This window comes from Salvia miltiorrhiza, chromosome 4 (genome assembly GCF_028751815.1).
Source record: "Salvia miltiorrhiza cultivar Shanhuang (shh) chromosome 4, IMPLAD_Smil_shh, whole genome shotgun sequence".
In the NCBI taxonomy this organism is placed as follows: Eukaryota; Viridiplantae; Streptophyta; class Magnoliopsida; order Lamiales; family Lamiaceae; genus Salvia; species Salvia miltiorrhiza.
Genome location: NC_080390.1, coordinates 53,594,701 through 53,611,510, shown reverse-complemented (window position 1 = coordinate 53,611,510; position 16,810 = coordinate 53,594,701). Strand labels below are relative to the sequence as shown.

General features: G+C 34.7%; 1 protein-coding gene across 1 annotated transcript; it reads right to left on the bottom strand.

Moving 5' to 3' along the window:
- Positions 1-6,017: 6,017 nt before the first annotated feature.
- Positions 6,018-8,499, bottom strand: LOC131020604 (transcription termination factor MTEF18, mitochondrial). Its single transcript, XM_057949523.1, has one exon. The coding sequence runs from the start codon at positions 8,418-8,420 to the stop codon at positions 6,747-6,749; it is 1,674 nt and encodes a 557-aa protein (XP_057805506.1). The 5' UTR covers positions 8,421-8,499; the 3' UTR covers positions 6,018-6,746.
- Positions 8,500-16,810: the final 8,311 nt, after the last annotated feature.

Here is a 16,810-nt window from a genome sequence, read left to right as displayed (position 1 = left end):
TAAGTTTGAATTCTATTCCAAGTTGGTCTCTTAATGGGATGATTAAAACAAAAAATTAAGAATGATCCATATGAGTTTTAGTGGGCATAGGAAACCTAAATAAAATTTGTAAACCTTTTCAATAATGAAAACTCACTCATGCGCATATATAAAAGAATAGATTAGCTAATTCAAAAATAAAATTAAATAGATTAATTCAAAACTCATTCTCGCATAATAAATAAATAAATTTGTTATTTGTTAGTTAAATTAATATCTCTGCTCATACTTTAAAGTAGCTACAAACTAACTAACTAACTAATAATAATAATAATAATAATAATAATAATAATAAAATAAATGGTGCATATCTATAGGTTTCATATAATTATCAAGAAAAAAATAATAAGCTATACAATAAAAAAAATTTAATAATTAAACTTATATAAAAAAATCTAAATATTTGGGTTGTTACAAGAAGAGCTTTGGATTATATTTTGGGCACTATGGTTGAGAACATCCAGAGCTGATCCGTATAACCAGAGTGGAGAAATAAGGATAAATGTTAGGCTAGTACGGGAAAAAGAAGTGTGCACATGCAGTGTGATTGTTGCAACTGAATGGCAGGCGGTTACTGTCCTTCTTTTTGCAGAGACCGCCACCTCTAACTAACCCTCTGTCGGCTGACGTGGAAGATGCCTTAAAGCGGAAAAGACTCATTTGCTCTTCCGATTAATCAAGAGAGAGACCTAAAATGACGAAGATATCCTTCCGTATTATTATTGGGAAATGACCAATATGCCCATTAGGTCATGCACACTATAAATGAAATGAATGACAGTCTTCTAAGACACTTGATTTCTGGATTCAATGTTTAAGAGGAGAGAGGTATTTTAAACACCCCCATTTAAAAAAATATAGTTGTTAAAGAGAAGAAGGAAGGGGAAAGAGAAGAAAAGAGGTTTCAAATCTTTGGAAGGAGCATATTATTCGAGGATCAGATCACACGAACACCATCTCTTCGCCGAAACCAGGTTAGAACTTACAAGTAAAAATAACTAAAATATGTGTTGGTTAAAACCACCTTCACCAGTTTCATAAATAGTACATTTTTTTCATATCGATTATTACTTTTTATTATAATAATAATTCTTTTCAAGTATCCATATTTTTCAATGGACCTGAGATCCGTATTTTTAAAATTAACATTGATGACATATCATTATAAAAAAAAATCTACTTTTCTTTATTCCTTTCACTAAACATGCGCTTTATTTTATCATTTACTAGGTTATTTATTCTCATTTTTTCCCCTTCTTTTATTACTCCCTATATTTTTTTTTATACACAGATAACCGAGTGTATCGTACAACCGGATTGACCCGCATCTAAAATAGTACTCCCTTCGTCTCAATAGTAGTGTCTCATAACTTTTGAGCACGAAGATTAAGAAATGTGTAAAAAAATAAATAAAGTGTGTTGATGAAAATTATTTAAATATTAAGTATAGAGAGAATATATTACCAAAAAAAGAATGAGACATTTGTATTAGGACGTCTCAAAAAGGAAAGTGGGACATTACTATTAGGACGAATGGAGTATTATTTATAAAGTTTGGGTCAGGGTATGAGTTCGAATGAGGGTACGAATCAAGGTCTAAGTGAAGGTGGAATTCAACTATATACGATACACCCGATTGTACCAAAGACCACTTATTATTTATAAAGGTTGAGTCGTTGCAATTTAGGCAAAAAGGACAAAGTGTAAATAAAATAAAATGCCAAATCAATACATGTTTCTTCTTAAAATTATATATTACCTTTACGCAAAATACAACTTCCCTCTATTGATGTTCGGTGCAATCCATATTCTTCACATATGGTTAGCTTTTATCAACAATCAAGTTGTCATGTATGACGACGAGCTAGTTACTATTTTGTTGGAACAATATGCTTGCACATATATTGAGATGGAATCTATGTCTTTATCGTCTTATATATATCTATATAGATATAGATTAAGTAAAATAATAATATTTGTTAAATATAAATTATTTTTAATCTTTAGATCATATAGATTTACGATAAATTATTTTTAATCTTTAGATCATGAAGATCTACGATAAATTAATTTTAAAAATATAATAATTGTTATTATTCAACCAATTTGTAATTTTTTAAAAATGATTTTGTAAAATATTAAAACTTTTAGTATTTTGTTAATATACTACTCTATTTCTTTTGTTATTTTGAGATTTGCATATTGCACATGACCTTCAAAATTAGCCCCAGAATACATGATCTTTCAATTTAATCGCAATTTGCACCCGGCGAAAGTTCCGGCCACTCTTATGTTTGATCGGCAATGACGTGGAAAAAATTTTAAACTACGTGGCATTACACTTGGCATTTTTTACACAGTGGAATGCCACGCGTTCAAAACGACGTCGTTTTGATAGGGAGAAAAAATAAAAAAAATAAAGAAAAATGTCTTCTTCTTCAATCTCCTGCCCCGCCGCCGTTCATCCCCGCCGCTGCGACTTCCTCTCCCGTCCACCGAGCATCCGAGGCCATCGAAGCAGCCCAGCCGCTGCGACTTCCTCTCCCGACCACCGAGCATCCGAGGCCATCGAAGCAGCCCCGCCGCTGCGACTTCCTCTCCCGAGCATCCGAGGCCACCGAAGCAGCCCCGCTCTGACGCCCCGCCACTGCGACTTCCTCTTCCCCCACGATCTGCCGCCCTCCACCAGATTTGGGGATCTAGAGTTTTGGGGAAAAAGGGAACTAACCACCTCAAGCCACCGCCTCCGTCTCAGATCTGGATATCGATGCTACGCCTCCTCCTTTCTTTCGGTGATAGCGTCTGGATTGGGGATCTAGAAGAGCGGCGCGGAGGATCATCCGAAGGTACGCGGCGCTTGTTTTTGCGGCGACTCTTGAGGAGCTGGTTGGAAAGGGCAGCGATACCCAGGCTCTTCATTCTCTCCATGTTTTCCTTGATTCTTTGTGCTCTGGATTCTTCATACTCTCCTCCTCCCTTAACTCCGATTTCTTCTTCGCCTGTGCCTCTCCTACTCGCCATCTCTCTATATCTGCGCAATGTATTCCAAGTTAATATTTGGCCAATGTGTAATTCAAAATATCTCTATTTGGATTTATTGTTGCTGGCGAGAATAGGTTTGTGATACGAGAAACATGGTATAATTTTCAAGGAGTGACAGCAATGGCGGGAGCCTTTGGCGAGTCTGGTCGAGAAAGAGAAAGAGGAGTCGGGGGGGAGAGGGATGGGCCAGAGAGAGAGAGAGAGAGGTCAACGACGACGTTTTGCAGATTTCATGTTTTTTTTTTGTTTTTTTTTTTTAAAAAAGCTTGACAAAAACGACGTCGTTTTACTTGATCGCCGGTGCGTCCACGTCAACAAAATCCGACGGCCACGTCTCCACCGATCAAAGTGTTAGTCAACGCGGGTGCAAATTGCGATTAAATTGAAAAGTCATGTATTCTGGGGCTAATTTTGAAGGTCATGTGCAATATGCAAATCTCAAATTAGTTGGTGTATTTTCCGGCTATTAACCCTATATATATATATATATATATATATATATATATACCCTATATATATATATATATATATTTTAATTATAATGATGAAAGGGGTATTTATTTGTATTATTGTTTGTGCTTCTTTAATTTCTCCCTCAAAGGTCAGCCGAGAGGGAGCTGGGGTAGGCCGAAGCACCCCCAAAAAATCATTTTTTTGAGAATGATGATTTTCGATGTCAGACAATGAAACAAAATCTCCTAAAAAATTATACCGAAAGAAAAGGCTGATATATCTAAATACAAAACAATTAATGTAAAGTAGAGTAAATAAATTTTACACTGTATTGTAAGTTAATCAAATAAAAACTAAAGCCATCGATGTGTGGATATGGTTTTCTATTATGGTAGAAAAAAGATCAAGCATTAATAACAATTAGGTGATAGTGATTAAATAAATGGATCGTGGCATGGGCATGTGCTAAGCATTTATGGGATCTTTAAAACCTCATGGAATTTCGACAAAATGCATCTTGGCTTCTAAAACTACCTACTTAATTATTACTCCATCCGTTCGTCAATTCGTGTTCTAAATTGTCATTTTGATTTGGCCACCAATTCGTGTCTTATCTTAATTATTACTTCATCTGTTCATCAATACGTGTCCTAAATTGTCATTTTGATTCGTCCACCAATTCGTGTCTTACTTATTTTTAATAACTATTTTTTTAACAAACAAATCATTTTTTTAAAATCCTACCCCTTTCTCCACTCAGTAAATAAACAATACATTTTTTCTTAAAACTCGTACCCCCTTCTTCTAAGACACGATTTGGTGAACGGAGAGAGTATATAAGAATAAGAGTAGTCGCAGCGGGTCGTAGAGCGGGAGTGCACCCGACTCGTGCGAGCCCCCTGCCTCTGTCGAGCCCGGCTGATGCGAGCAACGCTCTCTCATGCGCGAGGAGAGAGAAGAGCGTGGGGGGACCATCCAATAGAAATGTCCAATAGGAATTAAAAAAGAAAGGAAGAAAAATTTTGGGCTGTGAGATGTGGCTCGTTGCTGCAGATGCGGTGGCTCAAACGGATAGGGCTCACCTACGAGCCCAAAAGCTTGGTTCATAGCTATATGGATGCTCTAAGATCTTTAAATTTTAGAAAAATAAAAGAGTTAGGTGTAGTTTATAGTTCGACTTTCAGAGCGATTTGCAAAAATGAGTATTTTTTTTCTATAAAAAAATTGTCACATTGTAGATGGTACGAGTTTTAATAAAATGTGAATGTAATTGTGAATGGAGTAAATATCTCACTTTAAATATGAGTAGAATTGTGTGAAGTCCACTACTAAAAATGACCTCGACAAATTTTTTGTGGACGGATCGAAAAAGAAATTGTAACAATTTTTTTCATGGAGAAAAAGAGTACAACTTCTATAAAATGTAAAAAATAGTTCTAAACTTTCATGAAAGTTGCACAATTGGCATGAGTTTTAAACTTTCGAACTCAAAACTACAATGTAAATTGATGTATATATTTTTTGTGGAAACTATATGCAAAATCTCTATTCTACTTGTAGTTGAATAGTGCTATTTTAAATTTAGGGAACGAGCCTTCCATGTCATAGTTTGAGTCCAAAAATATAACTCATACTATTTTCACAAATTTTTTTAAAGTTCAAATTTTATTTTATGTATTTTCTAAACGTCGTGCCGGTTTTGCGAATCGATTCAAAAGTTATTTTTGTTACGAAGTACTCTAATTTTTGCAATTATCACTTTTAATCATAAAAATTATTATTTTTATTTAAAATATTATTACGAGTTCATTCATAGAAATTGCCACATTTACAATCGTTACTTTTAAGTATAAGAAATACTATTTTTATTTGAAATACAAAATTACTTTTATTCATAACAGATGTTATTTTTATGTAATAAATCATGGATCAAGATTTAATCGAGTTCGATTTTATTCGGACCGACCCGGACCGACCCAGACCGACCAGCGTGCAGTAGAGCTTTTGTCTATATAATATCACTCGTTATTACATAATGTATTAGAAGAATCAGTCATATCATGGCCTTCGAATATATCTAGTTTTGGAGCTATAATGATTGACCATCCATTCAAATCCTACACACACACTCATTTATACCATTTACAGTAAAAAAAAATAAAGGTTTGAGCAAAAATTTGATATCAGTCTATCTTACAAGATTCTTTTGCCAAATTAAGGTCCATTTCCATTTATAGCAGTAGTACAGAATCCGTAGAGAGAAAGTTTCAAAAATCAAAATGACTTGTAAAATCTAACAAGGAAATTGCCCATATATTTTACACACGTGCTTCTACTTTTTACTACCAAAATTATTTCCTATCTCAAAATTGTTCAAGTACAACTCTCAAAGGCTGTAAAACATCTGAATATTCAACAAACCATAAACACACACACAGATCGACAATCAGCAAGATTAAAGATTGCAGAAGCATACAGCATAGTTGATGAACAGCTAGATCACAACATGAACATGTCAATATTCAAAGTTTCATACATATTGGCAGTTGCAAATATCAACTTCCTTAATCCGAGTGTCCCAACGGGGAAAACGAATGAGAAACTAAGTATAACAGCGAACATATACAGTCGGGTGAGTGAATCTACTTAACTGAATGCAGGGGGGGAGCGCCAAGCAAAACACCGGCTCCATGAAGCTACGCTGCAGCCTGTGACTGGAAATATCGATACAGTTAATATATATCAATACAAATTATGCAAGGAAGATAGATTCGGCAGCTGTATAACTAATATTTTCAAGTTAGGCTCTTCTATGAGGAGTGCTCTCATTAATTCCAAAAATGAATGATTACAAACTGGCCACGTCCGTGGTTGCTCCGTTGTGAGGAGGGCAAAACCAAGGTAGCCTTTTCTGCTCATGATCAGTTGATATATTGCAGACTCCAACATCTCAATTCCAATTCCAATTCCAATATGAACAACCGAATCTATGAGCAAAATTAACGAGCATTTCCCATCTCAAGGGAAACCCTTTTCACTTTGCTCGGCCTCACTCCCCCCGATCCCATCAAGTCAATTTAACCAATCATACATGAGATATCATTGGAGTTCCATGCCACAAAATATGCACAGATACCCTTGTGGAACGGAGCAACCGGATCAGTGGTGAGCGATCTAAGGGGATGGTTTCTGCTGGGAGCTTGCAGTGGCATCTACTTCTGCAGATTCTCCCACATCTTTGCTGCAGCATGATCCATACGAGAAATACGAGCAATAAATGTTTTCTCACTAGAGGCTATTATGGTGGCCATGGAGTAGTTTTTTTTAGAATAGCCCTGCTCCTTGAGCCATTTGTGGAATCTGTATCTTGGTTTGATTCGTTTCTCCAAGTCGTGACAAAGATATCCGGGGAAAACATCTAGGTACTGCAGCGAAGCACCCATTTCAGTGCAGAAGTACTCGATTTTCTTTTCAAGTTGGCCAGGTTTTTGGTTAAGAATCCTTGGGGCATACTTCAACAAAGCGCAAAGTTTAGAGTATTCGATCCCACAGGAGAGAAGGAGATCAAACCTCTGCTGCAGTTCACTGCTAGAGCTGTGCATTTGAGACAAGGCTTTAACTGCAAACTTGTTTTCTCCAAAACCAAGGCTGTGTATGAAATCCAATTTTGTTTTCATATAAGCTCTCGTTCTTTTATCTTGCAATTTCCTCAAGCCCTCTTCGTAGTGCTTATCCAAGTCCTCACTACACGGCATGGTATAAGCAGTCAACAACGCCGGATCCCCATTTTGAAGTCTCTCGAAGAACCATTCACCAATATCCATCGCCCTCATTACACAAGGCACATTTTCTAATCTATTCCTCCCAAAAACATGAGGGTACTTCTGCTCAAGCGACTTCAACGCTTCCTCTTCCATTCCAAAGTGTGCCAGAAATCCGGAAACTGAAATCACCCGACCCTCAAGGCCAAAACCAAAGATCTCGGGTCTTGAAAGAAGCAATAATCCAACTTGATCCCTCCGGACATTCAACCTACAAAAATACTCAATCTTGCCAATCAAATGCTCTTTCGAGTACTCAACAAAAATACATTTGCTTCTTCCCATCAACTCCCCAACCTTCCCCATCTCACAACCCAAGTCATAAAACAGCTTGATTTTCTCACAAACCTCCAAAACAGTATCCACATTTCCATCAACAGCACTCAACAAATCATAATCTAACATTAATAATTTCAAATCACCCAACAATCCATCTGCATTGCTATAAAGAACTTGAGGAAAGGCCAAGGCTATACTAATCACACTAACACCATTAAACCCAATACCCTTAATTTCTCCGATCCTCCTCTCCAAATGCGACGGATCGACTCCGAATATCGAACAATCATCTCTACACAGCAATCCCAGTTTCCTCCAAGGGAACCCCATCCCCCCCAATGCACAGACCACATCAAAACGCTTCCAATCAGAAATAAAGAACGTATTTTTAGGCAAAATGTCACGCGCGGTTTCATTCTCGTCACAGTTCAATCCAATGCTTTCCAATAAAAACTCGAGCTCGTTGATTGGATGGTACCTGAGGAATCGCTGGAACGAGCACAAGAAATTGGAAGGCGAAAAGGGGACTTTGGATACGACTTTCGAGAGACATTGGGGCGAATTTCTGGAAATGTGGTCAGCGTAGAGAAAAGGCAGAGCGCGAGTTGTGTGAAGGTAGTCTAGAAGCGCTGCCTGCGATTCTTGGATGGCTTTGGACCTGTATTTCCATGGGATTTTGGCGAAGGGTTTTGGGGCGGTAGAGGTGGAGAAGAGGAGTAGGGAGATTTTGGTGGTGGTGCGGTGGAATACGACGGCGGCAGCTGCGGTGGTTCGGTGGAGCAGCATAGCCAGGGTTTAAAGATTGGGAAATTGGGATTCTCATAAATAATTGCAACTCAAAAACCCATAAGCCATGCCTCACTCACCACTCTCGCTTCAATTTATCAATTCAAATACTATATATTATGATTAATATTTTGGGTTTGCTTGAAAATTTATGCTCCATCCATCATTGTTGGTGGTACGAATTTTAATAAATATTAGATGAGTGTGTTTTGAGTGAAAGAAATGGTCCACTTTATTAATAAAAGAATGAGTGCAAAAAAAAAGTGCACACTTTTGTGAGACGTCCCAAAATAAAAAAGAGTGCATTTATCCCCAAGAATAGGATATCTTCAATCCCACTATTTTCAATTTTGAATCAAGCAAAACTAGCTTGAAGGATAAAAATAATTTTATGAAATAAAAATCAAGCAAAATAAAAAAAGTGCATTTATCCTCAAGAATAAGATATCTTCAATTCCACCATTTTCAATTTTGAATCAAGCAAAACTAGCTTGAAGGATAAAAATAATCAAAAGCTTTAGAATATTCCAATGTTGCAATTCATCAAAGTAAATCAGGGATTATCCTTACTATTTTTATATATCAAGCCTAATTCTCCAAAGTAAACGCTCGCTTATGTGATGAAGGGAGTAACGCCCCCTAGGATTTAATTTTTAATTTGCTGTAATTATAATAATTCCCAAAAAAAATTATTGTAATTATGATTACTTGCAAAAAAAATTAGAATTAGATTACTTGCAATCTTTCGGTCATTTGAAAGATTGAACAAAATTTTCAAATAACTTCTCATTTTGAGACCCTATTGGAAACTAAAAGATGTATTATGATTAATTGTGAGTTAATATTTTTAATTTATCTAAACAAAACGACTATAGTATCATATTTGAAATAATGGAATAATATTGTAAATCAAGATCGATAACACTCACGATCAAGTTTCACGTGCAAGCAGGGACGGAGCCAGGGGGGCTAGGGGGGGCTAGAGCCCCCTCCCAAATTTTGAGTTTTTTTTTTTTTTTTTTTTTTTTTTTTAATTTTAAAATATATATAGATATATGTTTATACCTATTATAAAATAATTTTGTTTTATAAAAGAGTATTTGGTTATTATATTCTCTCATATATACTTAATTAAGGATAATTTTGTTTTTTAAAACTATATGATCTATGAAATATTGTTTGTTATTATTACTATTATACTTGTCTTTTAATAAAAAATGCCTAATATGTATGAAATGCTAAAAAAAATTATAATGTATTGAAACTAATTTGTAATATATAGAAAATATATAATCTATGGACATGTTGTTTGTTATTATTATTATTATGCTTGCCTTTTAATAAAAAATATCTTAAATATACGGAATTTCCAAAAAAAGTTTTGTGATATATTGAAACTATATAATCTATGAAAATATTGTTCGTTATTATTAATATTATGCTCGTATTTTAATAAAAAAAATACCTTAAATATACTGAATGCCCAAAAAAAATTCTCGGGGGCTGCCGCCCCCGAACCCCCGTACAGGTTCAGCCCCCCCCGAACTAAATTCCTGGCTCCGTCCCTGCGTGCAAGATTTCAGCTACACCAATTGATACTCCAACAACGAAGAAACTCAACACAACACCATGCAAGAACTTCGAACACAAGAGAGTTTACGTGGTTCAGGTTGTTTCCAACCCGACATTCACATGAACATTAGCCGGAGGTATTATTACCATTAAACCAGGGGGCTTAGCCCACTGGCCACCGGGTCCTCACTTAAGTGAAGTGACCCGGGTTCGATCCCTCTTGGGAGCGAATTTGGAGATTGGAGATATAAGGTGGATTTTGGTGAATGGGGAGATAAGGTGGTTCTTGGAGTGGATGGGGATCTAATTACTAATATCTAACATGACTTTGCCCGATCAAAAAAAAAAAAAATTACGATGACAAGTGAGATTGTTTTACAGAGTTACAATAGAAACCCCAGAAACTTGAAAAAGAAGAAAGGTAAAACGAGGGGATGAGATTCAGTGTCCCACAATTTTATGTGTACCAATATATCCCATTTTTATATTTATTATTTTAAAAATACTATGAATTATACTTAAATTTTATTTCAAAAAATTAAATTTAAAAAAAATATATATATACCATGACTTTGAATTTATCAATTACTCCCTCCGTCCCGGCTTTTGGTATCCAGTTGAGAACGGCACGGGTTTTAATAAAGTGATTGATGTGTTCTGAGTGGAATAAGGGTCCCACATTTTATGTGAGAGTTAAAATAACTAAAGTGGAGTAAGGGCCCCACCTACTTTTACCAAAAATAGAAATGGATACTAAAATGTGGGACGACCAAAAAAAGAAAGTTGGATACTAAAAGCTGGGACGGAGGGAGTAATTATTAGCTAATAAAGTTAAATTAAATAATAAAAAATAATTATATACTCTAATTTGATGGAATAAACCCTAGTTAATAATCACAAAATTAAACTAAAGCATATAAAATTGATTTTGAAGAAAAAATATATAAGAAAATAAGTAAAATTAAAAGTGGGACACGAAATGAGACATAAAATATGGTACACTACTGAATCTCATTCCGTAAAACGACGGCAAAACAGAAAGAACTCTGAGTCACACACACGCAGCTTAATTATCACTTGCTGCCTCCCTTTTTTTCTCTCAAGTTATAACAACTTCTAACTAACACACTTCCACATCTATTATATAATAGGATTAAGCCTTAACCTATCTGGCATATCTAAAATCTCACCATTTCAAAATTTTCTATATATAATCTTCATCATTTATTAATTAATTAACTATTACATTCTCTATAAAGATTCATTAATCATAATAAATATAATTAATAATATATATATATATATATATAATATTAACATTACATATAATCTAAATTAATAAATTTTATTATTTATTTTTTCTAGATAAAAATTAGATTTACATGTCTGATAAGAACAAAATTATAATCTATATACGATAAATTATTTTAATTGAATGTTAGTGATTAGATGTATATTTGTTATTAATTTTATATTTCTCAATAGCGTACATATTATATGTATATGTTGCAATATATTATATTGTGTATATTCTATTATATAATAAGATTAAGCCTTAACCTATGTGGCATATCTAAAATCTCACCATTTCAAAATTTACCATATATAATCTTCATCATTTATTAATTAATTAACTATTACATTCTATATAAAGATTCATTAATCATAATAAATATAATTAATAATATATATATATATATATATATTCTATTATATAATAAGATTAAGCCTTAACCTATGTGGCATATCTAAAATCTCACCATTTCAAAATTTACCATATATAATCTTCATCATTTATTAATTAATTAACTATTACATTCTATATAAAGATTCATTAATCATAATAAATATAATTAATAATATATATATATATAATATTAACATTACATATAATCTAAATTAATAAATTTTATTATTTATTTTTTCTAGATAAAAATTAGATTTACATGTCTGATAAGAAAAAAATTCTAATCTATATACGATAAATTATTTTAATTGAATGTTAGTGATTAGATGTATATTTGTTATTAATTTTATATTTCTCAATAGCGTACATATTATATGTATATGTTGCAATATATTATATTGTGTATATATATATATATATATATAATATTTATATTCTTAATTTTCAATAAAATTAATTTTGAATTGAGACATGCACGTATATGTAAATTATAAACGGGTCCGGTCATTGATTTACATGTTTGCATAATAAGGCACAAATTCTATAAACTGATTACTTTAAAACAAAATCTTATTATATGTCTATCAAAATAATTATTATTTTTTTTTTTTATAAAATAAATCCATACATTTTATTTATATAGGGAAGAAAAATATATTTTTCATTTCTGCAAACTTTATTTGCTTCTGTTCGTCCATTACTACAACAACAACAACAACAACAACAACAACAACAATAATAATAATAATAATAATAATAATAATAATAATAATAATAATAATATCTATTCTATAATACGATTAGGCCTTAGCCTACGTGGCAGGCCTCAAATTCTTTCTTTTCAATCTCAATCTGCAACGTGGCATTTGAGAATCCAATTTATATATTCTCATTCTCACTTTTAAAACAAAAGTCAGGCCTCCCTCTTCCTCACGCCTCCATTTTCCTCACCCCATCGCCGTCGTCCCTGAATTAGGTCGGCGTCGTCTCCCCCTTCATTGTCTCTCTCTTCTCTCAATCATTTTCTCTCTCTAAAGTTGATTGCACACTCAAATTGAGCCCTAATTCCCCCCTTAAACTGCCCGCCTCTCTCTCCCTCTAAATTCAGGCGTCGCCGCCGTCCTAAGGGCGGCGTTGCTCCGCCTCATCTCTGACTCCCTCTTCCATTCCTTAATTAGTTCGATTCTGATTCCACTTCTTAAACCCATGAGAATTCTCCATTCGAAGCAATTAATACAAGAGCCCTAAGATTTCTTTTTCCTATAACCCGTTGTCGTTCCTTCTTCTAAACTCCGGCAAAATAGTCTCCGCTGAGCTTGCGGTTCGTCCGTTGCCGAGTCACCGCTGAGTTGAGCTGCTAGAGCAGAGATGCCAGAGCCAGAGCTAGCCAGAGCAGAGATGCCAGAGCCAGAGCTAACCAGAGCAGAGATGCCAGAGCAAAGCTTCCAGAGCAGAGTTGCCAGAGTAGAGCTTCCAGAGCAAAGCTGCTAGAGCCAGAGCTAACCAGAGCAGAGCTTCCAGAGGGCCAGAGCCAAGTTGCCAGAGCAGAGCTGCCAGAGCAGAGATGCCAGAGCTAAGTCATTAAAGTCGGAGCCAGAGCCAAGTCGCCAGATCCAGAGTCAGAGCTAGAGCCAAATCGCCAGATCCAGAGTCAGAGCTAAGCTATTGGAGCCAGAGCGCGGAGCCACACGTCAGAGACAATTCGCCAGAAGGCGGAGCTATTTAACAGAGTGGAGCCAAAGAGTAAAAGTCTGCCCCAAGGAAGGAAATCCAGAGCTACTAGACAGAGCGGGATGATGAGGATAGAATCCAGCTCTGTAATTAGGGGACAACGACCTGACAAGTTATAATTTAATAATAGCCTTAATTAGTTTAATGGCGAGCATGCGGAATAGATGACCAAACGAATTTACTACTTTACCCCGACTGTAATGCCTATAAATACCTACGATGATGAAATAAAGCACACGCTCTCTCTTTTACTGCTTTAAGATCTCTTCTCTTTCCTTTCTCTCTAGAGTTTGAACTAATAAAATTACATATATAAATAAAATATCTAAATTGTTAGAGTTATGTTTGTTAGATAGTTGACAATTGGAGTCATGGTTGAATATAATTTCATATTTGATGATGCTCTCTCAAACTCTAGATGAGATGATGCTCAAAACTCCGGACGAGATGATGCTCTTTCAAGTTTTAGACGAGATGATTCTCTTTCAAGTTTCAGACAAGATAATGCTAAGAAGTTACAGATGATCTGTCAAGTTTGCGACGAGATGATGCCCACAACTTGGTTGGTCTTAAAACTCCAAATGATACGATGTTCGATAAATCAATTATGGTCTTTTAAATATCAGGCGAGATTATTTTCATAATTAGTTGTGCTTTTAGAAGTTCGGAATTATATGATACTCACAATTCAATTATGATTTTTCAAACTCCATATAAAATTATGGTCAAAAGGCAAAAAAAAAATGAACAAAATTAATAAAGCTTGTAACAACAAATGCAACAAATCAATCCGCCATCATACCTATGTCAAATTTATATGTATTTCTACTCTTTTTTTTCTTATGCGTTAACTTTTTATAAAATTTCATATGAAAACTAATGGGTATTTTTATGATCTCAACAAAATTAATAATTTAATTGCTAAAAGTTGTTGAGATTAATATAATTTAAAATGTATTACTAATTTAATTTAATTTAATTAATTATATAAATAATTTACATAAAAAATTATTTTATATAATTATCATAAGAATAACATAAAATATATAAATTATAAAAAATATGTACCCGTCGAATTTCGACGGGTAATACACTAGTCAGATATAAGAGGAATATAACAGATCCTAAGATATAATCTCCACCGTTGAAAGATCATAAGGCTGAGATCATATATTAGGCAAACACAAGTCAACAAATATAATGTTATATTAACTCATACATATCAAATTTATATATTATATAAAAGAGCAATATAACGGCTACTTTTTTCCACCAAAATTTCTCTCTCCTCATTTTTCTTTTTTTATTTTGATTCTTTTATAAAAATCGTCAACTTTGATTAATAAAAAGATATTCAACATGGATGTTAAATTAAAGATAACGAAAAGATCTTTAATTTGATATAAAAATTATAAAAAATAAATTTAAAACGAATAAGTTATTATCAATTAAAGTTACAAAATTAATTTTTCTCTCTCTCATCTTTTATCTCTCCTTTCTCTTTTATAATTTCTTTTAATTATCAATAAAAATAAATTAATTGGTAATTGAAAATACAAAATTGAAAATTTATATATTTTCAATTACGTATTTTTTATTGAAATTATATCGTGGATAATTTAAATTTTTTATTTAGATTTATATTTATATTTAAATTATAGTATATATTTAATATGCATATTTATTTATTTAAAATATCGTTCAATTTTGATATTGATCGTGCATCGCACGAGTGGGCGTGTGCTAGTTTTTTAATGAAATAACACCCCATGCATAAAAAATCACACGTTTTGCGTAAGCTTTCAATTTCAGTGAACCGATTTTAGCTCAAAATAAAAATGCATGTTATATTCATGAAATGTATCAAGCAAATATCAAACTGAATTATTTGGAATATGAATAACGAAATTAGATGAAGGCGGGAGCACGGCAAATGGGGCAGGCGAGATCTTGACAATCAACACCATCCATGATGAAGCGGCGCACAACGCAGTGGTAGTGGAAAACATGGCCGCATACCCGCAGCGTGGATATGTTACTTCCGAGGAAAGGCTTACCCCCACAAATACCGCATGCCTGCATCGCACCCAATCCCCTCTCCAGATCATGCACCCTGCGCCCCAACAGACCTCTGCCTAAGAAATCCCACCGATCGTAACACTCCGAAAACCGCTTCAGATATTCGTTATTCTCCAAATCGTCGGCGAAAGGGTCGGGGAAAGGGGCCAAGTGCTCCACTCCATACGCTCGATACCTCATCTTATCCACCGCGTGCGGGTCCCGCAGTTTCAGCGGCGCCAGGTGCTCCGGCCTCATCGCCCGATCCACCGCCGCGTCCATCGCCTCACCCTCCTCCCGCACGGTGCAGATCTCCAGGTCCACCACCGCCGCCCGGCCGGCGAAGGCCACAGCCTTGTCGATCAATTGATCGATCTGAGGCTCCGGCAGCCAGTAGTCCCTCAGCCTCCCCCCGAGATCGGCTCGCAGTGACTCCCGATCTCCATCCGAAACTTCTGTTCCGAACCTCTCCGACCCCACCGCCATTCCCGTCCCTCTCTCCCCTCTTTCCTTTACTGTGAATTTGGTTCTAACCTCAACCACGATTTTCCTATCCGGTGGCATATCCAACAAATCACTGCAACGATTAATGTACAGTGGAATGATCTCTTCTTCCACTGAGAAATCACACCAATACTCGAATGCCGTTCCACTGCTACCCAAATATTCAAGCTCCGACGCCATTCCAAAGAGTTTAGAGAGGAATTTGAGCTTACACTAATTTACTCAGATTATCACATCACATCCTTTTATAGAGGCGAGCTACCAAGACTAAGGGCCCAACCCGTGGGCCCAACAAGTAAATTAGTTGGGTTAATTGTAGTAGGAGTATATGACCCAACTTTGGAAACACTAATTCACCATTTTTTATTCCTTTCATTTCACTTCACTATGAGGAGGAACAATATTATCATTTCATTTTTAAAATAATATTTTAAATATTTTAATTTATTTAATGATGGAATAATATACTTTATTAAAATAGAATATTATACCTCCTTCGTCCTATAAGTGAGTATTATTTGAAGGATGACACGGAATTTAAGAAATGTTTGATAGATAATATGTTGAACGGAGAAATGAATTTACTTAGGGCATTCTCTTTAATTGTAAATTTATCATAGAAAAAAGAGGTGGTCTCCTATGAAACCAGTTTCATGGTGAAATTAGATTTCGAATGACACTACTTCAACATACAAATGATACTCTAATATTTTAAATGACAGTTTAACATAATCTTTGTACAGGATTCGAATCATGTACAAACCAATTTCATCATAAAACCGGTTTCACGGGAGTTTTTTGTCTAGAAAAAAAAGAAGGGGATAAATAAAATTTTACC